The sequence below is a fragment of the Phocoena sinus genome, chromosome 15 (assembly GCF_008692025.1).
Source record: "Phocoena sinus isolate mPhoSin1 chromosome 15, mPhoSin1.pri, whole genome shotgun sequence".
NCBI lineage: Eukaryota > Metazoa > Chordata > Mammalia > Artiodactyla > Phocoenidae > Phocoena > Phocoena sinus.
This window is the reverse complement of record NC_045777.1, coordinates 71,271,027-71,296,062: the sequence shown is the minus strand read 5'-3', so window position 1 is coordinate 71,296,062 and position 25,036 is coordinate 71,271,027. Positions and strand designations below refer to the sequence as shown.

The 25,036-nt window shown below is 41.4% G+C and overlaps 1 protein-coding gene across 3 annotated transcripts in view; it reads left to right on the top strand.

Moving 5' to 3' along the window:
• The window catches only part of XPO6 (exportin 6), a 107,147-nt gene that overhangs the window by 30,252 nt on the left and 51,859 nt on the right, over nt 1–25,036 (top strand). For all 3 annotated transcript variants that reach the window (XM_032604540.1, XM_032604541.1, XM_032604538.1), the window contains exons 2-6: nt 5,101–5,191; nt 8,165–8,277; nt 9,060–9,257; nt 14,506–14,665; nt 16,653–16,730. In XM_032604540.1, coding sequence (XP_032460431.1) covers nt 5,101–5,191; nt 8,165–8,277; nt 9,060–9,257; nt 14,506–14,665; nt 16,653–16,730 — 640 coding nt within the window. The remainder of the gene's footprint in view (nt 1–5,100; nt 5,192–8,164; nt 8,278–9,059; nt 9,258–14,505; nt 14,666–16,652; nt 16,731–25,036) is intronic.

The window sequence follows — 25,036 nt, the reverse complement described above, 5'->3', positions numbered from 1 at the left end:
TTATTTGTCCATTCCACTGGTGATGTACATTTGGGTTCTTTAGACTTTTTGGATATTACGAATAATGGTGCTGTGAATATCTGTGTACGTTTTGTGGGGTATCCAAATTTCTGTTGGGTATATTGTCAAGGAGTAGAATTACAGGGTCATAAAGTATGCATATGTTCATTTTCCAAAATGGTTATACCAGTTTATAGACCCACCAGCAGCAGTGTGTGCATGTCCCCGTTGCTCAGCATACTCACCAATACTTGTTACTGTCTTTTAAATTTTAGCCATTCTGGAAAAAAAAAAAAAAATTAGCCATTCTGGTAGATTTGTAGCACTGTCTTGTTTTTAATTTACATTTCTGTGATGACTAATGAGGTTGAGCACTTGTTTTATATATCGGCTTTTTGGATATCCTCTTTAATAACTATTTGCCTGTTGAAAAAATTGAGTCATTTATCTTTTCCTTATTGATCTGTAGAAGTTATTTTATACTCTGATATGAGTTCTCTGTTATCCATATTGGTGATATCTTTTCCCATTTCATGGCTTTCTTTTACACTCTCTTCATTGTGCCATCTGATGAATATTCCGATTTATCAATCTTTTCCTTTATGTTTAGTGTTTCCAAGAATTTTTTCCCTACCCCGGGCTCATGAGGATGATCTGTATTATCTTCTAGAAGTTTTATTGTTTTACTGCTTACATCTTATGTCTGTCACGTAACTGAAATTTTGTGTGTGTGTGAATGCGCCTCGCTTGGTTTTAAGCTAACCTTGTCTTTTAGTTCTGCAAGATCTGGGTCTTAAATCCCAAGTCCAAGATGGGAAGCAGTCAGGTGTCTCTGAATCCTGAATGTTGTTCATCAGTTAATCAGAGCATTGCTTGAATAGCCTTTGGGAATTGAATTGAAACCTCTCTTCCTACCACACCATGACACTTTTTTTTAAAAATGTCTTTGTCCTTTTATAACTTGAAAGTGCAGTCTGTATGGAATATTCCCATGTATTGATACTTACTTGCCACTAATTTTTAAAATAAATTTACTTATAAATTTATTTTTTATTTTTGGTCTTCTTTGCTGTGCGTGGGCTTTCCCTAGCTGCGGCGAGTGGGGGCTACTCTTTGTTGGGGTGCACGGGCTTCTCATGGCAGTGGCTTCTCTTGTTGTGGAGCATGGGCTCTAGGCACGCGGGCTTCAGTAGGCCACTAATTTCTTAACCCACTGCCGTCTGGATTCTGGCTTCACCACCTGCTTAAAACAGCTAGCAAAGGGTCCAGTGGCCTTCTTGCCAAATGGGGCTAATTCTCCAATATCTTTCAACCATTTGCAGGTCTTGAACATATCCTTTCTGTCTTTTATTTTATTTTTATTTTTTTGTGGTACGCGGGCCTCTCACTGCCGTGGCCTCTCCCGTTGCGGAGCACAGGCTCCAGACGCGCAGGCTCAGCAGCCGTAGCTCACGGGCCCAGCTGCTCCGTGGCATGTGGGATCTTCCCTGACCGGGCACGAACCCGTGTCCCCTGTCCCCTGCATCGGCAGGCGGATTCTCAACCACTGCTCCACCAGGGAAGCCCTCCTTTATGTCTTTATAGCTCTGTTCTGATTGTATGATCCTGGAAAAGTCTCACCCTTCTTTTCTTCTCCTCAAGATAGTTTTGTTTTGAAATCCAGTTAGAAAAAAGCGCCACTAGATAATGTTTGGGACAAAGCCCTTAAGCCTGAAGGCATGAATCTCCAGTTTCAAAGTAGGCCTGACCACTTTTGTTGTTTTGCTTTGGTCTGTTTTCATTTGGTATCTGAGACCAAATAAAAATGATAACAGCCATAACTGTGAATTAGATAACCTCGTGGAGTTTACATATCAGTTTTACATGGAGCATTTCATTTGATCCTCCTAACACCCCATGGGGTAGGTATTCCTGTTGCAGTTATCGAAATGATTGAAAATGCAAACAGCATGTTATTTTTTCTTGCTGAGAAACACCTGGTGTGCCGCTGGATTATTAGGTTTTAGAGTTTCCTTTTTCGTATAACCATCATTTACAAAATCAGGTGAGACTATCATCCTGTGATTTTTGTGGATACTTTTGTCTTTCCACTTTCTTTGGGAATGTTAGCTAGGGTTGGAGCTGGGAGGGGTGAGGTTGATGGGACCGGGAATGGAGATAGGGTTGGATTCTCTGGGGAGTCAGAGACTTGCTTTCAGCAGGCTTTGATGTATGGCCTGTAATTGTCAAGTTCACAAACTTCTGCCTCAAGAACCCATGTGAAATAAACCTTGACAGTTGATTGCTTGAATGTGATAAGCTCCGGTTTTTTCCGGGATCTACTCTAAAATGATTCATTGCAAGAATAAGCTGTGGAGAGACTTACTTCCCTGGCGGTCCAGTGATTAAGACTCCACGCTTCCACTGCAGGGGACCTAGGTTCAGTCCCTGGTCAGGGAACTATGTATCCCACATGCTGCGCGTCACGGCCAAAAAAAAAAAAAAAGAATAAGTTATGTAGCAGGTGTGACTTGAAGATGTATCTTTAGTGTTCAGGAACCAATTTTAGCTCCAGAAAAACTATAGATTTATTTTGACTAAATAGCTGATTTTGGTTCAAGAAATATGTCTTGAGTTATGTTTATTTCTTTGCCAATAAGTTACTTTAACATAGGAGATTTTCCTTTGATTCTTTTAAATCTTCCCTCAAACATTTTTAAAAATTGTTTTTTCAAATGAAATGGTACACCAGGTTGATTAATGAAGCAGACCGAAGCATTTTTTTATTTATACAAATTCATTTTGAAATAAGAATTTATAACACTTAGAAAATCTGTCACTGAGAACAGTGAGGCTGTTTTGATCAACACAAAAACTTGAAACAGGTTAAAGAGGATTGCAGTCTTATTTTTGTTCCACATTCCGGTTATTTCTGCATTAAAAAGCTTAACTTGCAATCCGAGGGTATTTTTTAGTTGAACTGATATATTGGTTTGAAAAAAGAGCAGAGGGCTAATATTTATCATAAAATTCAGACCAGAAAGTTCCTCATGACTTCCCTGGTGCAGTGGTTAAGAATCTGCCCGTCAATGCAGGGGACATGGGTTCGAGCCCTGGTCCGAGAAGATCCCACATGCCGCAGAGTAACTAAGCCTGTGCACCACAACTACTGAGCCTGCGCTCCAGAGCCCATGAGCCACAACTACTGAGCCCACGTGCCACAACTACTGAAGCCCATGCACCACATGCCACAACTACTGAAGCCCGTGCTCCACAACAAGAGAAGCCACTGCAATGAGAAGGCCGTGCATTGCAACGAAGAGTAGCCCTGCTCGCCTCAACTAGAGAAAGCCCACGCGCAGCAACAAAGCCCCAATGCAGCCAAAATAAATAAATTAATTAATTAAAAAAAAAAGTAGACCCCGCTCGCCGCAACTAGAGAAAGCCCGTGCACAGCAGTGAAGACCCAACACAGCCAAAAATAAATAAATAAAAGTAAATAAAAAAAAAAGTCCCTCAAACTCACAAGTGCTAGAACTATTAAACGATAATTCATCACTCAACATGTCAGAGTTCAGCTGTCATTGCACAGCTGTCACCATGACTGCAGCATGGGAGCGACAGCCGTGCCTGGCACTGCTTGAACGTGGCCTCCCGTGTAATGTCTAGTGTGCTAACATGTGCTGGTTGATGTAGGTGGGCTGGTGCAAGCCTGATTCAGCCTCTGTAATTAGTGCCAGTCCTAAGAAGTGCTCGTTGATCCACAGAAATGGCCCAAGTTCCTCAGCGTCCTCAAAAGCCCATTACCAAGTGGAGGCCCCTGGTAATATTACAGCTTGATACGTGATACATTTGAGTGTGGGCTTATTTTATTTATTTATTTTTAAAATAAATTTATTTTCGGCTGCATTGGGTCTTTGTTGCAGCGCACGGGCTCTAGGCGTGTGAGCTTCAGTAGTTGTGGCACATGGGCTCTAGAGCGTAGGTTCAGAAGTGTGGTGCACGGGCTTAGTTGCTCCACGGCATGTGAGATCTGCCCGGACCAGGGACTGAACCCGTGTCCCCTGCATTGGCAGGCGGATTCTTAACCACTGTACCACTAGCGAAGTCCCTGTGGGCTTGTTTCAAAATGCAGTTTTAATAGTCAGCTCTCACTCTAGGGGCAGTGGAGAGGATATAGGGAAGGTGGGTGGGAAGAAGGAAATTAGGAGATGATTAAGAAATCAAAACTGCTGTTGGTTCCTGATCATCTCTAGGTAATTATGGCCAGTGAGGATTCGAGAGGGGCCTGCGAATGCTCACCTTGTTGCAGACTGGTTATGTGAAGGAGTGTTGACTCAAGTTCATTGCTGCACCTGATGTCCCCTCCTTCAGTGAGAGAAGAGGAAGTGGGTTTGGGGCTCTATATGGAAAAGGGAGAGGATGAGCCTTAGGGGGCTTAGGGTCCCTCTCCTCTTATTCTCCGCCTGAGTGGTTCTGCTGAGAGTCTGGCTCTCTGTGGGCCTGAGCGTGGGAGGTACTGTCTCATTTTGAGTCCTTGCTCTGCTTGGCTCTTAGCTGCACCTTAATTTTTGTTGGCTGCTCATGTGAGATTGAGAGTTGAGTGGATGTTTGGCTCCTGAAGTCCCTTCAGAAAGCCCCGGGAATCCATGCAGCAGTTTGACTACAGTTGCTCTGAATTAGAATATGGCTAACTATTCAGACATGGGGCAAATAACGTTGACGGATAGTCTATAAGGCACCCTAGCCTTTCTGAATCTCTTCAGAAGAGATTCAGTCTATTCAGTCAGGGCCAGGGGCTGTTAATTTGCTTTCAGTATGTTTCAAGAATTAAATTTTAAATTATTTGCTCTCTTTTCCTTAGCATAAATAATTGAAAATCGATAGCACAGTAGCATGAATTTATAGAGTATACTAAAACTTTGGGTTTTGAGTCAGCTGGGAAGTTCCTTGCAGTTTTTCTGGCTTATATCATGTATTTGAAGAATGTTGAACCAAGATGTTTTGAGGAAGTAAATTACTATGGCTGTTGAATGTGACCTGGAAGGAACTGAGGAACAGTAGAACTGAAAATACAGCTACTGATTTTTTTTGTTTGTTTTTTTCAAATTTCTTTGTTAGGCATCTGAAGAAGCCTCTCTCAGGGCACTGGAAAGTCTGATGACAGAGTTTTTCCACGACTGTACAACCAATGAAAGAAAACGTGAGATAGGTAAGTGAAATGTTGAGTAGTAAAGAGTCGTATATAACAAAAAGGCCCCAATGGGGAGGAAGGAGTTGGTAGCCTTGATGTGGCAGCCTGGTCAAGCCTGCATGTTTCCCCTTGAATTCTGGCTCCTTTTGCTCCAGTCCTGCTGGTTGGTGGCTGGTGAGGTCTACAAACCTAGCTACAAGGGCTGTAGTCGGCAGAGCCCACTATAATCCATAGTGATGGATTTTCTTTCCTTTGGCCATGTGTGGAAACCCCTACCCCTGCTTTGCTCTTAATTTTAGCAATGTTAAACTTTTGTAAGATATCTGTGACTTAATTTAAAGAAAAAACTCATGAAAGCATTAAAACAGACATGTTTTTGGTGTGTAGAAGTCTATCCTGAACCTCATCTAGTGCCCAGAGATCCTTTAACGGGTGTATCCTTTGGGGCCTTCTTGCTTTTTCCTTATTGCCACTGTTATCGCTCTCATTCTGCAAGTTTTGTTGAATAAAGGCTTCAAACAACAGAGAGATGTAGGTGTAATTTCAGGTCTTCTGGGAACCTTGGCACCTTCTAGAACCTCTTTTCGAGTTTTATACTCACTGACATGCACAGTATTCATTAAAGCATACTGTAAGCTAGAAGGTTTACTTAAGTTGTGAGATCTCTGCTTCAGGGACATGCTGCACTGAAGTCCTGGAGTAATCTTTTTCTCTCTCTGAGTCCTCACTTAAGCCCTGAACTTGACGATGAAAAATGTTTTTCTTGATCCAGGCCTCGAGGCTTTCCCCTGTGTGTCTGGCTGCTCTGTACTGACCTTCATTGCTTTCACTTCCTTGGAGGCTTTTTTCTGTGTCTCCGGGTCTCTGCAGAGCCATTTCTCTGTCGCAGGTGGCTTCTCTAAGTCATGTTAGCCAGCTCAGTGTTATGGCTGACTTCTGCCCTTGGGCCAAAGCTTGATTAGCGTTTGGATTTTCAGGTGGCTAGTAGACCTTTGGCTGCAGCCCATTTTCCCTTGCATCCTTTGAGTATCACATTAGCTCCCGGTGGATGTAGCTTCTTATCTCTTAATTTTAAATGTGGTGGTCTCTTGTGGGCCTGCCCTGTAGGCCTTCTTTTCTGAGGGACTGTGCTGTAGGGAACCAGAGAGTTTATAAACAGGGGATACTGACGGAAGCTGAGCCCAGTAGATGATCAGGCATCTGGCTTAGAAGATCCCCTCTGCTTGCTTCCCTAGGTTCTCTCTTATTACTCAATTGGGCTGACCCACCTCTTGCCCCCAGAGTGAGCCTCTTGTTAGTTTTATGCTACCAAAGTACCTCATAGTAAAAGTATCAGTGGTGATTTTTACCAAAGGAGGTGAAGGATCTTTCCCTTATATCTAATTTCTCCATAGTCCTGTTTTAAGCTTATAATTGATATGCTTTTTGTTTTTCTCTTTAAGTTTTGGATTGCAAAGCTAATGTTCACCTCAGTGTTCATGAATTAAAAGTGGAAGCTTTTAAACATATTTTTATTCTAATCTGATTTTTAAATAGTTTTAAATAACCAGATGCTACAAAGTCTAATTTAAATGCCGGCTAAGGAGAATCCGGGGGTTTGGTAGTAGGTGTGTCTTAGTTCTTTTTGTACCTAGTCTCCATAGCTTTATTTGAGTGTGTGGGCTGGAACCACTTCTTGCTTCTTTTTTGATGTCTTAGGATAAACTAAAGTCTTTCCTGGCTGGGTGGGAGAAAGGAGGGAGACCTTTTATTATAGGGGCTCCACCCATCCTCCACCAAAAGTGCTCTAGAGATAGAGCTGTTAGCAGGGAGCTTCAAGAGACAGTCTGGTCATTTTTAAAAGTGGTGAAGGCTGAAGCATCAAAGAGGAGCAGTGATTTGCTTGGGATCAGACTCGGTGAATTAGTGGCAAAGTCTAGGACAGAGTCCCACGTTCCTCATTTCCAGCCAGAGATCACTCTCTGGTTGGACTTCACCTCTGGGAGTCATAGAAACTTTTGCTTAATTATAAGAACACACCATCAGCTTCCTTTATGGGATTTATAATGAGACTGCCTTGGTGCACTTAGCCTGAGTTGTAGGGCACTGGCAGAGCAGTGACTTCAGGGTTAGAACGGGCTGCAGTGCTTGCTGCTTTTCCAAGGGCTTCCTAGAATCTCTCAGGGTTGTTGCCTTTGTATTTTTACCCACTCTGTGTTATATTTTATGACGAGCGCAGCAGGTCAAGGTGACTAAGGGGCAGCATGTCCAGAAACACGATGATAGACTCTTAATGCTTGCTGTTCGTCCAGCAGCCTCAGGAGGAAGAAAACCACTTCTAACTGATTTGAGGTGCCCAGGGTGGTTCCTGGCAACTCCCATGACTGCTGCTCTTGTTTGCCGACTCCTGGGTGATATTTTAAAATAAAACCAACTCAGATGAAGGGAGTTAGCCATCTTGAATTCTCTTGCATTTTTTCCAATCCTGCATTTATAAGATTAGTCTTAATTTTTTCTTTTCCTGCTTTTCTGGCCATCATTTTGTGTGTGTGTGTGTGTGTGTGTGTGTGTGTGTGTATAAGTGTGTAAGAACAGTGTTGAGTGAGTGGTGAGGAGATAACATATAGCTGTACCCCAGAGGAAGTAAGTTACCAGTTGGCCATCATCTGTAAGGTAAAAATGATACTCTTCTATCTGTCTGTCTACACATTAGATTAAGAATTTCAGCAGTGAAAGTTTCTCTACCTAAAATAGTGCCCATAAAAAAAAAGGTGTCCATAGCTAGGTTATTGTTATTTAGGTGTCAGTGTTCATGGTCACCTCAGAGTCAGAAAAATATTGTATGCTTTGTCCTTTCTATCTTGAAGAATCAGCTGGATTTTGTAGTTGGTTTTGATGTCATTACATTATGTGGGAGAGGTGTGTTTAAAAAAAAAAATAGTAAAACAGCCAGCCTTGTATTAATTTTGTATATTTTCATAGCCTTCTCTTGTTACTATTTAACTTTTCCAGAGGAACTTCTTAATAACTTTGCTCAGCAAATAGGAGCCTGGAGATTCTGCCTGTATTTTCTCTCCAGCACTAGGAATGACTATGTAATGATGTACAGTTTAACGGTTTTTGAGGTAAGTTGTCAGATACTTTTATACTATTCTGAAGAGTATTTCTTAGTCACGTTGCCTTGTTATTGGCACTAGACTTTAGTTTTGATGTGTACATGGCTGGGAAATAGTGGTAACCCATCTCAGGGGCTTCTTCCCACATACTGCCTTTGTCAAGATGTCAGGTTTTCCAGGGCACCTTTCCATCTTCAGCACCAAAAGGTAAGATAGGTGAGGTCGGGAGGTCGTTTGTGGTAACATATAACTTTTCCTTCCATGTTATCATTTAAAAGAGAAAGATGATTAAAGAAAAACAGTTGGGAGGAGGGATGATACCCATTAAAAATCTTCATTTATTTCAACTCTCTTCCAATCATTGCCTTCCTGTGCACACTTTTTTTCAAAAAACCTAATTATAATCATATTGCTCATTTCATTTTGCATTCTGTTTTTTTCCCCCCACTTAACCTTTATATTATATTCCTATAAGTGGTTGTACCATTATTCACCAAACCATTCTCCTATTCTTACATTAAAGTTGTTTCTGTCATTATTTTTTGGTGGAGACAATGGTGTTATAGAAAGTTTTTGCACCTACACCTTTTTGTTTCTGTTAAATTATGTTCCTAGGAATGGGATTATTGTATCATAAAATTTGAATATTTTATTATTCTCATTGCCAAATTGCTCCAAACCTTTGTTTAAAAGCAGAGTTTCTTGTTTGAGGGAGATAGCTACTGTTGGATGAAAACCAGTTTGTTTTGTGTATAGATTGTTAACTTACAAGATGTATACTTGTTTTTCAGAATCTGATCAATAAAATGTGGCTTGGGGTCCCATCTCAGGATAAGATGGAAATCCGTAGCTGCCTGCCCAAACTCCTCTTGGCTCACCACAAAACCTTACCTTACTTCATCCGGAACAAGCTCTGCAAAGTGATTGTTGACATTGGCCGTCAAGATTGGCCCATGTTCTACCATGACTTTTTTACTAATATTTTACAGGTAAGGAGATAACCTATGGAAACTTTATCTTGTAAGTAATTTGTTTGAAGAAGTGATTATTTTCTTGTCTTGAAGAGGATTTTTAAGATGAGCATTTTGGAACTGCAGTGGTGAGGTCATTGTGGGGTGGATTATCTCATTCACTTAACCTTGTGTTCCTGAGACATGTTGTACCTCAGTGCAGTGGAGAAGGTGGGGGATGGGAACCCCAGTCACTTTGTTAACCTCTTGTGAAATTTTGTCCAGCAAGTATTTGAAAGCCTGTTAGGTACCGTGCCAGGTATTGGGTGCCAGGATGAGGCCTTCGACAGTTATAGTTTAGTGGGGAGAAAGCGATGGAAATAACAATTACCCAACAATATGTTAATGACTGTAGCGAAGTATTGTGCCAAGTGCAGTGAGGACACGGCATTTAGACTCAAGGAGCTGAGGTGTTTTCAGTGCTGCTGGTGATGAGATGCGAGGTGGTGGCTTGAGTGGTAGAGTGAGAGGCTAGGCTGATGCACAGGGCCAGAGCAGGGAGGGCTTTGCGTTTGCAGGGGGCATCAGTGTTTAATTCATAGTCCTTACTCGAGAACTAATGAAAAGTTTGGAGAAGGGAGACAACGTGGCCACATGTTTATGTTGGAGTGACGACTTCAGCAGCAGTGTGGAGTCTGGATTGCAGAGGGGTGAGGCCGGAGCGAAGGAGGCCTGGAAGGCTGCTGCTGGAGAAGTCTGAGTGAGCCCAGGGGCCTGAGCCAAGCCGGGGCTTACCTGCTGGACAGCAGCGAGGCACGGAGGAGGCTTTGGGCAGGGACTAGGCTGTAGGGAGGAGGGAAGGAGGAAGCTAGAATGCCTTCCAAGTTCCTGGCTCAGATGGCAGATTTTCTAGGCCATCTGAGGAAATGGGGTTGGGTAGAAGATGGTGAATTCAGTTTGGCAGAAAATGCATTTAAGATTTGCGTGTTCCTTCTGTGCACGTCTGGTGAGACATTAGGAAATGTGGATCTGGGGTTCAGGATTTGGAAGTCATCAGGGAATAGGGGGGACCTAAAAGCCAAGAGGGCGATGCTTTTGTTCATTTGACTCCTGTGATAAAGTTGGAAATGTTTATATTATCGAGGCAGTCTGGGTATGTAGGAAATGGGTATTATGTACAGATTATAGAAATAAAATTCTTTGAAAATTGGTTATAGTCTTAGTGACGGCAGAATCTTCCAGAACAATACCATTTTCTAATGTTCTGCTTGCTCTCCCTGCAAACCGTTTGAATGATGCAGCAATTTAAAAAATTCAGCATCCATATTGCTTCTTTTGGATCACCCTCTCAAGGTGGCACAGAAGTTCTTCCTTCAATATTATTTTGTTTTGTATGGTGGTTCATTTATCTAGAGATTTATTGAATTGTTATTGTAAAGGAGATTCATGCATTTATTCCATAAACTATTTGTTGAATACCAGCCATGTACTAATAACTAGGTACGTTGGGGGATATAGTAATGAACAAATAGCTGCCTTCATGGAGCTTCTTTTTTTTTTTTTTTTTTTTTTTTTTGCGGTACGCGGGCCTCTCACTGTTGTGGCCTCTCCCGTTGTGGAGCGCAGGCTCAGCAGCCATGGCTCACGGGCCCAGCCGCTCCGCGGCATGTGGGATCTTCCCGGACCGGGGCACGAACCCGTGTCCCCTGCATCGGCAGGCGGACTCTCAACCACTGCGCCACCAGGGAAGCCCCATGGAGCTTCTAATACCAAGGGGGAGGCACCAGTAAACAATAAGCAAATAAATTCTTTCAGGTAGGTGTAAGTATTGTGAGAAAACTAAATCTAGGGTGAGGAGGAGTGAATATCAGAGGTGTTATTTAGATGGGACGATCATGGAAGCCTTTTCTGAGAAGCAGACTCTTGAGCAGAAACTGAGTGGAAGTGATGGAGTGAGCCATGTGGGCTTCCAGGGGAACAGTGTTGTAGGCAGAGGGAATAACAGTGGAAAGAACCCGAGGAATGGCAAGGAGGCGGGGAGCCTCCTGCAGTGGTGGGTTAGGAGGCCAGAGGCTTTGCTGTCTCTCTCTGACACGCTTGCTTTCACTCCAAGTTGAAAAGCAGTTGTGCTAAGTCTCCATGGCTCTCTGAGAGGGAGCCAGGAAGTCCATGGAGATGGAAAGAACCAGGAAGGTGGGGGGGTCTGAGTGGATTCCATCCTGGGTTGGTCAGTGGTGTGTCTTGTGTGAAGCAGCAGTGGAATGTGAGCCAGACAGAGAGCCGAGTCTTGTCGGCAACAGTGAGGAGAAGCCATGTTTTCGCCCAGCTGGGATCATTTCCTTCGGTGAAAAGCAGACATTTCTTGTCTGCCCATGAAGTATGATTAATGATGATAAATGAGAATTTGGAAGAGCATTTTTAGGTGAGGTGCTCATGGAGATTTCAAAAGGGTAGCTGTCTTCCTCTCTTGCCCACCACCTCCCGCTTTCCACCCTTCAGAAATGACTCCTTTCACCCCATGCAGCCTTCATGACTTTGAAACAACCCGTAGTGGAAGGGGCACTGGACTGGGAGGCAGTGGGTTTGGGGTCTGTGTCCATTTTTGTCACAGATCGCCTTGATTTTAGTAACTCCTGTGTGAGCCTCCGTTTCCTTCTGTGTACAACGAGAGGATTGGACTAAGTGATCTTTAAAATTCTTTCCAGTTGTATTATTCATGCATGAGAACCAGTCATTGGCATGAAAGCCATGTCAAGAATGATTGGTGCTAAATTGCTGACGTTTCTGATAATGATAATAAAATCTTTTCTTTAGGCATTGGTAAACGAGACCAAACTGGTTCTGGAATCAACTTCACAATTATATGATCTGTTGATTAAACGATCTGAAAGGTTTTTTTTGGCTTAGTTCCATTATGGCCTGCGGTCTGGGGTGCATAGCCTTTTTTTTTTTTTTTTTTTTTAATTCTGTAACATTTGGCCTGGGGCATCTGTGCAGTTTATGCCATAATTATGATGACTGTCATACCAGGCAAAGAGGAGTTGATTTGGGGCCCCAGAAAAATACCTGCAATTCTGTGTGTTGGTATAGCCTTTCTAGGCCACTGGAGAAGGAATCGTTGAAGTGAGAACCGACCCCTGTTCTCCCCACCTCCCCCAGCCGCCTGCACTAGCACATACATCACACCTTTCTAGAGTCTGTTCTTCAGAGTCCTGGAATCTGCTGAGCTGGACTTCTGGTCACATTGTGCCTGGGGCCAGATACTTAAGGGGCAAGCATCGAAAAGAAGCATAGAAAGAATTTTGATTTTTCTTCTCTGATTGGCTGGTATGATAAAAATTTCTGAAGCTAACACTAAGCACCTGAACTTGATTTGCAGCCTGAAGGTGCTTATTCTGTATTAAAACAAATTGCAGAGGTTACCTATGTCATGAGCTTTAGTTATGTAGGTGAAGATGGTGAAAGGAAACACTCTTTTAATAAAAAGCTTTCTGGAAACAAAGCTAGTGAGAAGGAAAATTACACATTTTATCAGGCTGTTTTTTCAAGTAAAGAATAACTTTCATTTTCAGCCAGCTTCTTGTCTGACTCTTCCCTTCTCCCAAATGATGAGAGAAAGGAGGACCTTTAAGATACGTTTTCCATACTGTAGGGATTTTTTATTTCTGGAGAGCACAGAAGCATTTCATACGTACAGGAAAGTATTGCCCAGTGGACTATTTGGTAATGAGTCATTCCCAGCTGAGAGAGTAAGAATGAGGTCTTGGGGGAAAATAGAGACAAAAGGGGTGGAAGAGAAAGAAGGAAATGAAAGGGGAGAAGTAATAGAAATCTTTTAAAATACAGATTGATAATCCAAAGGTGTCTGAGTGAAAAGGGATGCTTATAAAGTTCTATTCACATTATCATGTAAAGAAAAATTGTTAGAGGAGGGATTTCCTGTTTCTCCCCTACTGCATTATCTGAATTTTAAGTCGGTGTTAGAAACAGCCCGAACTTGTAGCAAATGAAGAGAAAACTTGTGGAGGATGTACTTGAAGTGTTAGCTGATTTAATAGAGAGCATTTTCCACACACTATTGCTTGCTGCTGAGGGCAGTTGAATTTCTCTTTAAGTTCTCAATATTGAGTCCTGCTCTTCGGGGATGTGCTTTTCCTTGGTCTGCAATGGGAAGAGGTGTTTTCAAGAACAGGAAAGTGCCCTGTGTTTTTTGAAGTGGAGAATATCCTTTCTATCTGGATGTAGTTCCTGACCTCCTCTTCCCTGAGGCTTATATTTTATAGATTGAGTAAATAAAAAACTTATTTTTATCAGGGAATGAACTACACTTAAAGTTAACTATGATTAAAGAAAATGGTCAAGTTTTTCAATTTGTTTGCTGTTTCATAGATTGTAGCATATAATCCAATAGGATTTTAATGGTACCTTGATTACTTTTACCGTTTCTGGAAACTAAAAAATAAATGCTTTGAATATTGTGAAATTGATAAGAAAGGTATAAGTAGTGTTATGCTGTTGAAAGTGTACCTTTTTTTGTCTCTTGTTTAAGGAAACTTTCCTATGGCATAGTGGATATTGCAGGTGATAGAAAAAGTACCTTAATTTGCTACGTAGGTATTTGCACAGTCCTAACCGTATCAGTATCATAGTTTAATGACGTGTATGTGTGTTTCTGCTCTGCCACGTGTTTAATCTTGAACTCTTACGAAGCATTCAAAGCTTGGAACTGTAAACTTGATTTAACACCTGAATGTTGGAAAGATGTCACGAATTGGTTTACACATCCTTAATCACTAATATAGTAACCTGGGCAGAGTAACCAAGGCTCTGTTGGGAGTATGGACATGTATAAAAATTGTCATGTTAGGTGTAAAAGAGCATTGCTTTCTTGTTGTTTTTAAGTTCATGGTGTTATTTAGAATTCTGTCTTTAAGATGAGAATATATTTTGAATGGTTAAAAAGGTACATAAGTGTACTCAGTCATTTTTCTAAAGGTTTGATTTATGTAGCCTGTTCATGTAAGATTAAACACACAGAGGTACAGTTGACATTCCGTATTCACAGGATTTGAACCCTCCTGTATGAGGGCTGACCACACTACACCATTGAATATAAGGGACTTGAGCATCCTTGGATTTTGGTATCCACGGGGGTCCTGGGAACCCCCCCCCCCCGCCCCCCCGCCACAGATACCGAGGGACGACTTCATAGGTTCACCATTTGTCAGTCTTCTTTGTACCTTAATTAGCCAGGCACTCTGCTCAGAAACTTACTTTTTCCTGGCAGTTGATCCAGTCCCCTGTGACAACTCCCCTTGGGCTGATCATGTTGAAGACAACTTCAGAAGAGCTGGCTTGTCCCCGTGAGGACCTCAGCGTGGCTCGGAAGGAGGAGTTGCGAAAGCTGCTGCTGGAACAGGTGCAGACAGTGCTTGGGCTACTGACAGGTGAGCAGCTGGGTGGCACCAGAAGGCAGAGTCCTGCCTGCAGACGCCCGGAGTGCAGGCCCTGGCACTCAGAATTTTTGAGCAGTTGCCTTAGCTGTTACTGAGACCAAACGTAAAAACACAAAGAATGTGGTGCCATATTCCCAGCACCTAGCCCAGTATCTAGCGCACGGTAGGATCTCAAAAAATGTTTGTAATTTATTTTCCTTTTAAAGTCTTTGATTATTTGGTCCTCACTATAGCCATGATTAATGTGGTATAGACAGGGTCATAGGAATGTGATTGAAATGCTGATTACTGCATTCTGAGTAAGGTGGGTGGCAGGCACTTTATTTAAGATGATTTGAATTTAAATCTGGAGAAGTTGGAGGAGGAGGAGGAAGATGTGAACATTTCGAATTCTGAGTAAGGAAGTGAGACCAGGTGTGGAGTCAGCACCCTGTGCGCCAGGTTGTAGTTGTATATAGCGTTTGCTTCGTCATCTGGTCTGTTGTGTTAGAGCCTCGTGACTATGAGTGAAGAGTAAGAATGAACAGAAAGCAAACTGCAGAATGAGACAGGAAGGTAGGAAGAGAACGGAGCCCCTGTGTCTCGAGGGAGACAGGGTGAGGGCCGTGCCCGCTGTGCTGTCAGTGGAGCTGCTGGCTCTGGGCGTTGTCGGGCCACCAGGCTGAGCCGCGCGCTGGAACGTTGTAGGGACCAGAAGGGTTTCTGTCTCCAGCTCTTCTACTCAGGCTGCTTCTTGGATATCTAGGGACTTTTTTTTTTTTTTTCTGCATGTGTTACAAAAGCAGTCGTCATGAGGTGGGCACTTAAAATTGGTTATAAGAGTGTTTTGATTAAAAGTAAACTTGTCATTTACCATCCCCCCATCCTCCCCCAAATCCCTAGGGGAAACCCAAACCTCAGAGCATTTATCCATTCAAAGCATATTTATTGACATCCACAACTAGATGTTAAATTTCTGGAGTTAGGGACCATGTCTGATATCTCTGTGTCCTACTTTTGCGGACACTAAAATTTTTTGAATTGAGATATAATTCACATATCATAAAATCTACCATTTTAAAGTGTAGCAGCTCAGTGGTTTTTAATATAGTCACAAGGTTGTGCTACTATCACATTGTCTAATTCCAGAACATTTTCATCACCCCAGCCTCTGGCAACCATTAGTGTATATAATCTGTCTCTGGTTTTTCCTATTTGGACTTTTCATAAAAATAGAATCATAGAATATGTGACCTTTTGTGTCTAGCTTCTTTTACTTAACATGATATTTTCAATGTTTTCCATGTGATAATATTAAATATTTTGAGAACAAAATTTTTTTTTTTGAGAACAAAATATTTTTAAAAGCTTTTATGATCATCTTATATACCAGGTTCTGTAAGGAGATATAAAGAGGAATAAAACATAATCCCTGTCCTCTAGTAATGTATACTCTAGTACGGGAGAAAGACAATGTGTTAAGAGTTATGGTAGAGGTATGTTTTATGTGCAGGCAAAACTGAGCAGGGAAGACTTCCTGGAGGAGGTGACAGCTGAGTGGAATTCTGAGAGACAGACAGGTAGCAGTTAGTTAGTCTGGTGAAAGGTCAAGTTGGATTGGAAGGGGGAGAGCAGTTCAGAGGTTAAGAAGGCGAACACATGAGAAATGAACAGCTAGTAAATAGTGCAGTGTGATGAAGCCTGCGTGTGGGGTGGGGGTGAGGCCGGACAGGGAGAGCAGAGGCCAGATGCTGAGATTGTGCACATGGTACTGTTGACTGGTGAGGAGCATGAGAATATTAGTGGCAGGTTTGTGGGGGAAGATAAATTGAGTTTGGAATATCTAAGTGGTGGTGTCCAGAAAAAGCAGTTAGACATAGAGACAGATGTTTAAATACTGATTCTTGATCAAATATATCAATACATTGTTTTTCTAAATCTGATTTTTATATGTTAGGTTTTATTTCTCTCTTAAACTCAGTTTCTCCTTTCTTGGTAGGTATCTTGGAGACTGTCTGGGACAAACACAGCGTGACTGCTGCCACCCCACCACCATCCCCAACCTCAGGAGAAAGTGGTATGGTCTGCACCACACATTGTGTTCCTCTTTTTAAATTCAGTTGGGGGTCTCAGCAGGGTAGCAATTGCTTATCTGTGCCAGACACAGATGCACATTCTTCCTTAATCTATTTTTGGCCTCTCTGCCCTTGTCTTCTGAGTAGCTGACTTTCTTAGTTCCTTGTAAGTACATGTACTTTCTAATATAATATTTTGAACAGCATAGCTTGTTTCTTCCTTGCCCATCAGGAAGGTGGCACCTTCAGCTTATGACTGCTGTCCCTCCTGGCTTATTTTTCCCTTTTTCTCATATTTCATGGCTGTATTGCTCATGCTGAGGTTGGTATGAGCCTGTGGGCGTGATGGGTCTGCTTTGCAGTCATGCAGGGGTCAGGTCATAGGAGGTGGGTGGCAGCCCGAAGGAGGGGACGTGGGCATGTGGAGTGCTTACTTCCTCATGGGCTCAGGGAAAAGTCATCTTGGCCTGGACAGATTGGGAACCAGTGTGCAGTAATCAGCATTGACTTTACAAAAGTTTGGATTTATTTGATCAAGTGTGGGCATATTTACAGTGGCCATTAAATAGTTTACTGGTGGCTAGTTATTGTCCATAGTTATATTAATATAACTGTTTCAAAAGTCAGAGTGCAGTTCACCTAAAAATGGCTACTTTCAAGGATGGATGGAAAGAGGAAATTGTGTCTGAGCAGGAACTTTTCACTTCTAAATGGCTTCTGTTTACGTTAAATGGTCACAAATTCTTTTCAAGTAGAGTACATCCTGTGAAGTGATACATACTACTTCCTCTACTGTAAAGGTTGATGTGGCTAATGAGAAGTGTTTCCTCATCTTTCTCCTTTACCTCAAGGAAATAGGCTGTTGAAATCAGACATCTCTGAGCCCTAGCTATTTCATGTAGCCTGTTGTTAATATGTGGAAGTTGAAATTCTTGCAGAGTTGCTGTAGAATTGAAAATACATCATGAAGTTTTGAGGACTGCTTACAGTTTACTAATTTATTTCAATTCTATTTATCATACTTGGATTAAAAACTGTTAGAGAGTCATTTGTCATACTTCTTAGGTTAAAAACTATTACAGAGTTCTAGAGTATATTAAAAGCCTACAGGAAATTGAACTTTATTTGTATTTGGTGGCAAACCTTCATTTTCAAAGTGGATATTTGCGGTGACTTAGCAGATTTATATTTTGCAATATTTGAATGATTAAAGAAAAAATTGCAAAGATGCAGAGATTTGATTTTTGAGTATACACCTTGGAATCTCTTGCAGTTTGGCTGACCTTAAAATTTGTCATCTCAGGAATTCCCTGGTGGTCCAATGGTTAGGACTCCGTGCTCTCACTGCGGAGGGCCTGGGTTCAATCCCTGGTGGGGGAACTAGAATCCCACAAGCCGTGTGGTGTGGCCAAAAAAAAAAAAAAAAATTTGTCATCTCATTTCAATAGTAGTTTGCAAAAATTGGTTCTTTTGATAGTTGAATACTATCTTAGTATCCAGGTTAAGTGAGCAGCAGCAGTTTACTTTAGTAAAACTTGTTTCTCTGACATCGTTTTCCAGTACTAAAAGTTGTGAGTTTTAGTTGGCTTCTTTCAGGTACATGTTCTGAGCTAACTCAGTTGATACTTTGATAGACTTATATCCTGGAGGTCAGGTTGGAGAATATTAGATAATACAAATCAAAAATAAATGCTTGACTCTTTCATGTTTTGCCTAGGTTTTGTTTATGAGGTTAGGGGAAATAAAATAAGAACTCAGTTGACATTCCATACAAACAAAACCTAAAAATATGATGAGTGCTTTTTGAGAGTTGCCTCTTAGACACTATTAAAATTTTTGAAGTCTTGAATTTTAGTGTTTGAGAAAAAGCAGAATAAATTGAAACTGGTGGGGGGGTGGACTAGGGAGTTAAATAAGCTTTTAAGTTGGTACACTTCCTCTTTTAAAAAAAATTGCGTGTTCACTTGTTAACTCTCTTTATGAGAGTTGTGAGTGAAGTCATCAGATCTTGCTTCACTATATGGGCAAAAATGCTAATGATTTAAGCAACATTTATTTTGATGCTTTTGCTCAACTGCCTTTGTGCCCTTAAGACACCAAGTTAAGTGGTAAAATGTCTAGAAAATTCTTTAGCTCTCTTGACTGTGAGTTCAGTTTTATGGAGGAAATTCTGAGAAACCATGGGGCCCAGTGAATAAACTCAGATAATTCCTAAACATACCCCATCAGCAGTCCCTGCCAGACTCTCACTGCCCTGCCCAGCTACCCATCAGACTTGGCCCCGTGGGCTTTTGGTCTCTTTTCTCATATGTTTTCTTGTAATGTCATTTTCTGTCTGATCACTTTCAAAGAACAAAACCCAGGGACTAGTCCCTCTGACAACTGCTCTAACAGTCTGGTTATAGAAAAAATTTTGACAGGTGTGTGTAGTTCATTTCTCAGAATAGTTCCCTAAATTATTGCCTCATCTCTTAAACTCACCTCACTAGACCAGAATCCTGTGAAATTGATGATGGTTTTCTCTCTTATTTACAAAAAGGAAGCTGGGGTTCTTGGCGGGTAACTTGCCAGAGGTCACATCACCAGTGAGGGGTGGGACAGTGACGTGAACCCATCATTCCCAGTCGAGGTGCACTGTCTTTCTTCTAAGTTTGCTGTCTCGGTCACTCTCACCATTTCTGCCTGCCTCCTCCCCCTGGTTGAGTCCTGGCTTGCTGCTTACTTGGTTTACCTTCTCTGACCTTGGATGTCCTCTCTGTAGAAGAGCAACTCTGCTCTGAGGAGTGAGTGAGGGGAGGTGTGGATGTACCGTCTGTATGCCGTGGTGCGGCTTCCTTCTGTGCTCGTGCAGCCTCAGCCCTCTTCCTTAGTTACTCTCCTCTTGTCCTTGCTTCTTTTTGCTTGGAAAATGGGAAAAAATGTGAACAAAACGAAATTACATAAATACTGTAGTTCTGAGCTAGCTTTGTTCTGTAATAAAAATTAAGGGGCCATATCGGTCTTGCACACATGGTATTTAGTTTTAAATATAGATGTGTATATATACTGGCAATGGAAAGTTTTTTAGGGTGAAGAGTCTTAGCCCTAATTGATTGCGACCAGTTTACACCTTCTGGTTTTTTCCCAAACTCTTTATAAGATGCACATGTTCATGTACTTGCAGATCTGTTCACCTGTAGAAAAACGGGACTTTGGATCACAACTCTTGTGATCTTGTTTCCTCCTCCCAAGGGTTCCTTAAAAAGAGTTTCTCCCCATTTTACTGGACTGAGGCTACAGTTAGGTTGGAGGTTCTTAGTTGGGGTGATTTAGCCCTGCAGGGGATATTTGGCAATGTGGAGAAACTTTTTGGTTAACATAACTGAAGAAAGAATACTACTGGCATCTGGTGAGTGGAGGCCAAGGATGCTGCTAAATATCCTTCAGTGCGCAGAACAATAAAGAATTATCCAACCCCAAATGTGAATAGTGCTGAGGTTGAGAAACTCTTAGTAAATGTAGAACTGAATAGAACACATGTGGAATTTCAATAAGTAAGAAAAGAAGAAAGCTGAGGGGATCTTTGTATGAAAGCCCATTACAAGTGTTCAACCATGTCTGGGTTACTTCCAAGTCAGTAAATGCCCCAGAGTAGCCTACGTACTACTTGGGGCGTGGGTGTCTGTTGCCGCCAGGGCCTGGCCCAATTCAGGGACGATGAAGTTGGTCACAGGTCTTTTAAAATCGAGGAGCCCTCTTACAAGCCCTCTTTATAATCAGGAACTTGTTAAAGCTGTCTCAGCATAGCTTTGGAAGTGCTGCAGCATGAAGCAGGGTCTCTGTTCTGTGGCGATTCCTTCACTTGGATTAAAATATAATTTGGGGGCTTCCCTGGCGGCACGGTGGTTGAGAGTCCGCCTGCCAATGCAGGGGACACAGATTTGTGCCCCGGTCTGGGAAGATCCCACGTGCCGCGGAGCAGCTGGGCCCGTGAGCCATGGCCGCTGAGCTTGCGCGTCTGGAGCCTGTGCTCCGCAACGGGAGAGGCCACAACAGTGAGAGGCCTGCGTACTGCAAAAAAAAAAAAAAAAAAAAAAAGAAAGAAAGAAAGAAAAAAATATATATAATTTTGGAAAAATTCTTCTATGATTTACTAAAATTCCCTGAAACATTTCAAGTTGAGTAATATAATTTTTATCGAGAAACAACATTAAAAGATACTTGTTTTGAGGGGAAAAAATAGAGATCATCCTATCCACATAAACAGGTTTTTACCTTTGCATACTCCCGTTCAGTCTTTGTCCTTGTGCTTGTATCTTTCTATAGTTTCTGTCGTGGTGTACACATGCTATTTTACATGTGACTTTGGATCTTACATATTTTTCTATTTTTGAATATTAGCTTTCTGACTGATCATTTTTCTTGGCTGCATAATCTTTCCTGACCTGGCTTCTGGGAAGGAGCATAGGCTTTGGGGCTAGACCTGGGTTTTAGTTTCAGGTCTGCCTCTGACTAGCTGAGGAACATGGGGGAAATGCCTCATCTATCTGTGTTTGAGTTATTCTAACTGTCTGTAAGTGCAGGTAATCATAATACCTCCTTTAGAGCTGGGAGCATTAAATGAGAATATGTAAAGTGCTTGGTGCAGCACCAGGCAAATAATAATAGCACATGAAATGGTAGCTGTTCTTTTTTTTTTTTTAACATTTATTTATTTATGGCTGTGTTGGGTCTTCGCTGCGTGCGGGCTTTTTCTAGTTGTGGCGAGCGGGGGCTACTCTTTGTTGCGGTGCGCGGGCTTCTCATTGCAGTGGCTTCTCTTGTTGCGGAGCACGGGCTCTGGGCACCCGGGCTTCAGTAGTTGTGGCTCTCAGGTAGAGCGCAGGCTGAGTCGTTGTGGCACACAGGCTTAGTTGCTCCGCGGCATGTGGGATCTTACCAGACCAGGGCTCGAACCCCTGTCCCCTGTGTTGGCAGGCGGATTCTTAACCACTGCGCCACCAGGGAAGTCCTAGTAGCTGTTCTTAACATCAGTGTTATCATTGATGTGTTGCTCTCCCCACACCCCACTGTAGAATCCCATTCTGGAAAAATTCTTCTGAGCTGAAGAATAGGGTTAACTTTTTTTGTTTTGTTTTTGTTTTTAAAGCCAGAATTTATTTCTATTTAAGAATGTTCAAGAGACTTTAAAAAGGCCCAAGGGCCCAACAGTGTCCGGGTTTAGTATAAGATCATACTGAGGTGGTGTCTGGTTCCTCCATTGCTAAAGCCTCAATTTGATCCTGGTTGATAAATGCCCTGATAATTCTAATAGTTGGGTAATGGTGATTTCCTCTAACTGGCATCTTTCATAAATGGCCGTCAGTCCATGAATGATGAAAAAAGCAATACCAGAAACAACCATTGATAGAAAGTTGTACGACTCAAGTGGAAAGCCACCACAGCAATTCCAAAAATCAAAATTATTAATCCAGTAATAAACAAACTGAAACGTTTGCAGATTCTGCTTGAACATCCTTCTTGCATTATTCTTTGAAACCAGGTCTTCTGATTACCAGCTTGAGTAGCTGAGATCATGATGAGTCTCATCTGGTATCAAATGCAGCTCTTTCAGAATAGAAACCAGCAAACGCCTTTCAAGATAGATGCCAGAGAACAGCTTTTTAATCTAGTTTTAACAATGGAAATTAAACTCGTATTAATAAATCACAAAATCCTCATTTTAATGGCTGAGGAGGTTGAGGCTGAGAAACGTTAACTACTCTGTTCATATTAATCCAACATTAGTATAAGGCAGCAGTTCTCAATAGGTCTGGGGACCCCTGGAGGTCCCCCCAAACCCTTTCAGGGTCCCAAAGGTCAACGATGTGGTCATAAAAATACTAAGACGTTGTTTGTCATTTTTATTCTCACTCTTATGAGTATACCGAGTAAAAAAAGCTCATTCAGATTCCACATTGCAGTTAACCTTTAAGAAATTAGTACTCATCAGATTTTAGTATTAGAATAGCTGCCGTTATCTGAAAAGGCCACTTCCTTCTCTTTCAGTTGTATATCTGTGTGAAGCTGGGTTCTCGTCATATACTTCAGTAAAACAACATTGTACAACAGATTGGGTACAGAACCAGATGAGAGAATCTAGCTATCTTCTTTCAAGCCACACAATAAAGAGATTTCCAAAAATGTAGAAACAGTGCTATTCTTCTCACTAATTTTTTGGAGGGCAAAATATAATTTTTTAATTTAAAAATGTTATTTATGCTAACATGGAATGGGCTTATCATTATTAAATGAATTAAATATTTGAAAAAGTCTTAGTTTTAATTTCTAATATGACAAATATCAATAGAAATAACCTACATAAACAGAAAGAAGCTTTTTGCTGTCCTCGGTGATTTTTAAGAGTGTAAAGGGGTTTTAAGACTAAAACATTTGAGAACTGCTGCTATAAGGTAAAAAACAAAATGTAAAAATTTACCCAGTATTCCACCATACAGAAATAACATCATTCCAGACCTCTCTCTCTACATAAATGCACTTAAAGGTAGATTAAACTGAATAAAAGGACCAAATGGTATCGTATCATATATATTTTTTTGGTATCATATATTTTTGCTAAAGACTATTCAGTTTTAGTTTTACTTGAATTTAACAGGAAGTATTAAATGGAAGGAATTGCTGACCTTGAGATGCTTTTTCCACAAGGAATATTAGTTTGTAAAAGATATCTCCAAGGATAAGAAAAAAAGATTATGAAAACCAATTTCTTACTACATATTTTAATTTTAGACCATATATTTTGAGACTTCATGCTTGTGAAAGATGAGAAAGTTAGTTAGCACACCCTTCTATAATTCCTCCATTTGTTTAGTCTTGATTCTGTATTTAATTCAGTGCTTGCATTAGTCCCTTTGCCACAGCTTCACCATTCTGTAATTCTTCTTTTTTATTTATCTCTTTATTTGCATGGTTTCATCGTTCAGTTGCTCCCTAAGAATTTGTGGTCAATATATTATTTGAATTTTTGCATGTTTTAAAAAAATGTCACCTTCCTTTATACTCAAAGGGGACCTTTGGGTTAAGTCATTCTTTGCCCCAGAACTTGTAGATACTGCACCACTGTTTTTTGGCTTTGACTGTTACTGTGAAGTCTGAATTCAAGGCTTTCTCCTTTGTATATGTGCTTTTTCTGCCTACATTCCCTTATTACTGAAGTTTTTGTATTGATTACTCCTTATTTTTTTTCTTGGGGCTAAGCCCTTTCATTTTGTATAGTGACACCTTTATTTCAGGAAAGGCTTCTTCTTGTTATAGTTATGAATGTTTTTTTTCTTTTGTCTTCTCTAAAATCATTTTATAGCCACCCCCACTCCCAATTTCATTTTGTGTGATTTCCTTTAGTGCTTCTCAAAAATTAAGCAAGCCTAAGAATCACCTGGAGAGCTGGTACAAGCACAGCTTCCTGCCCCTGCCCGCCAGGTTCTACTTCAGTGGGTGTGGGTGTTGCCTGATCATTTGTATTTCCGACAAACTTCCAGGTTATGTTGGTGATGCAGGTCCACAGACCTCACCTTGACTAGCCCAGTAGTTTCAAATTTTTGGTCTTTGGACCTGTTTACTCTTTTTTTTTTTTTTAATTGAGGTATAATTGACATATAACACTGTTAGTGTTAGTTGCAGGTGTACAAAATAGTGATTTATGTATATTTGCAAAATGATCACCACAGTAAATGTAGATCCATTACCACACATAGTTACAAATTTTTTTCTTGTGAGAATTTATTTTACACTATTAGCAACTTTCAAATATACAATACAGTATTGTAAACTATAGTCACCATATTGTACATTACATCCCCAGGACTTATTTGTCTTACAGCTGGAAGTTTGTACCTTTTTACCACCTTCACCTGTTTCGCCCACCCTGGACCCCTTTACTCTTTTTTTAAATTAATTAATTATTATTATTATTTTTTGGCTCTATTGGGTCTTTGTTGCTGCACACAGGCTTTCTCTCTAGTTGTGGTGAGCGGGGACTCCTCTTCGTTGCAGTGTGCGGGCTTCTCATTGCGGTGGCTTCTCTTGTTGCGGAGCACAGGCTCTAGGCGCCCGGGCTTCAGTAGTTGTGGCATGCGGGCTCAGTAGTTGTGGCTCGCTGACTGTAGAGCGCAGCCTCAGTAGTTGTGGCACACGGGCTTAGTTGCTCTGCGGCATGTGGGATCTTCCTGGACCAGGGCTTGAACCCGTGTCTCCTCCATTGGCAGGTGGATTCTTAACCACTGTGCCACCAGGGAATTCCCTGGACCCCTTTACTCTTAAGAATTATTGA